Source organism: Macrobrachium nipponense, chromosome 39 (assembly GCF_015104395.2).
Source record: "Macrobrachium nipponense isolate FS-2020 chromosome 39, ASM1510439v2, whole genome shotgun sequence".
Lineage (NCBI taxonomy): Eukaryota > Metazoa > Arthropoda > Malacostraca > Decapoda > Palaemonidae > Macrobrachium > Macrobrachium nipponense.
The window spans coordinates 55,544,293-55,545,751 of record NC_061099.1 but is presented as its reverse complement, the minus strand read 5'-3'; the positions used below and the strand labels follow the sequence as shown (position 1 = coordinate 55,545,751).

General features: G+C 39.5%; 1 protein-coding gene across 1 annotated transcript; it reads right to left on the bottom strand.

The window, feature by feature from the left end:
* Positions 1–210: 210 nt before the first annotated feature.
* LOC135210469 (uncharacterized) lies at positions 211–762 on the bottom strand. The gene has a single exon (XM_064243362.1). It carries the CDS (start codon positions 760–762, stop codon positions 211–213), a length of 552 nt encoding a protein of 183 aa, XP_064099432.1.
* Between the last annotated feature and the right edge of the window lie 697 nt (positions 763–1,459).

Here is a 1,459-nt window from a genome sequence, read left to right as displayed (position 1 = left end):
CGCGTTTTATGTATGCATTTACCACAGATCGTTTACCACTGATCGTTTACATGCATCAGGGCATTCTTCTCTTGTATTTAAACATCTCCCAGCATCTGTTGTTTCTGTGCTTTTTTGGGTTACAAGTACGTCCAAGAAAGGAAGCATTTTCTTATCACTTTTTTGTACAGTAAAATGTAATGCTACGTTTGCTCGGAGTTTATTACCAATTCATCTGTCATTTTTGCCCTTTAATGTGATGAAGATATCATCAATATATCTCCCGTAGATTTTGGATTTTGGGTGTTCTTCAAAGGTGACCTCTTCTGTGTGTGCCATGTATGCGTTTACAAAAAGAACCCCAAGGTGGGAACTAATTACTACGCCGTCCTTTTGCCGATATATTTTGCCCTTATGTGAGAAGAGTGGGACTTCCTTTGCACATGGTTCTAGCATCTCTTTTAGAATCTTTTCGGGTATCGGTAATGGTGGTTTCTCAGAGCGGTATATCTTGTCCATCATGATTTGTATTATTTCATCCACTGGTACGCTAGTAAATGAACTTTCGACGTCCAGAGATACTATGTCTTCGTCGGGTGTGGTGCCATGCAGTAGATCGATGAATTCCGTCGATGATTTTAGCGAGAACGTTGGAGGAATGTATGGCGTTTTAATTTCGTTCAATTTCTTTGCCACTTTATACATGGGTTTCCCTGTTTGTGGATCTTGACTGTGCCGTAGCAGTATAACGGTGCGAAGTCTCCGATGATTTTTGGAAAGCATATTGTTCTCTGTTCTTTGTTCGCTTTTTCTGTTAGTCTCATAATTTTCTTTTTGAGGTCTTTTGTTGGGTCTATTTTCAGTGGCTGAAACTTATTCTCATCACTTAGTATATCATACATTTTGGTGTTGCATTCATCTCTATTCATTATGACGTGCACTGCGGTTTTATCTCCTTTTCGTATTATATTTCCGTTTTCTCTCAGTTCTTTTGCTGCTTTCTTCAGCTGTGGACTGAGTATGCGACTGAGAGAAGAACACAAAATTGAACTTAAACAGAAATGCATAGCAGAATTACTGGGTGAGGCCAATAGAATACGTTGTAACCCCAATGTGCTGTGCAGCAACAAGTGGGAAGATAAATAGGAAAGCATTCGAATATACTCAGTGCAAGACATAGCAAAAAGCCTCTGATATTAAACGGTGGACCACTGAGAAACGAAGAAAAAAAAGCGGGGTATATTAGCCTATCAGGAATAGAGTTTAATGAACACCAAAAACAATTACTAAATCTAGGCTTGAACTGCCATGACATACGAAGACCACACCCTGAAACTACTGCGATTGAAAGAAGAACGCAAAATCGAACTTAAACAAGAGTGCATCGCAGAATTACTGGGTGAGGCCAATAGAACACTGATAACTACTTTAGCCGCATACTCAGTCCACAGCTGAAGAAAGCAGCAAAAGAAATGAGATA

Bases quoted from the DNA above. Each gene is read 5' to 3' on its own strand.
- LOC135210469 (XM_064243362.1), bottom strand. From the start codon at position 762: ATGCTTTCCAAAAATCATCGGAGACTTCGCACCGTTATACTGCTACGG.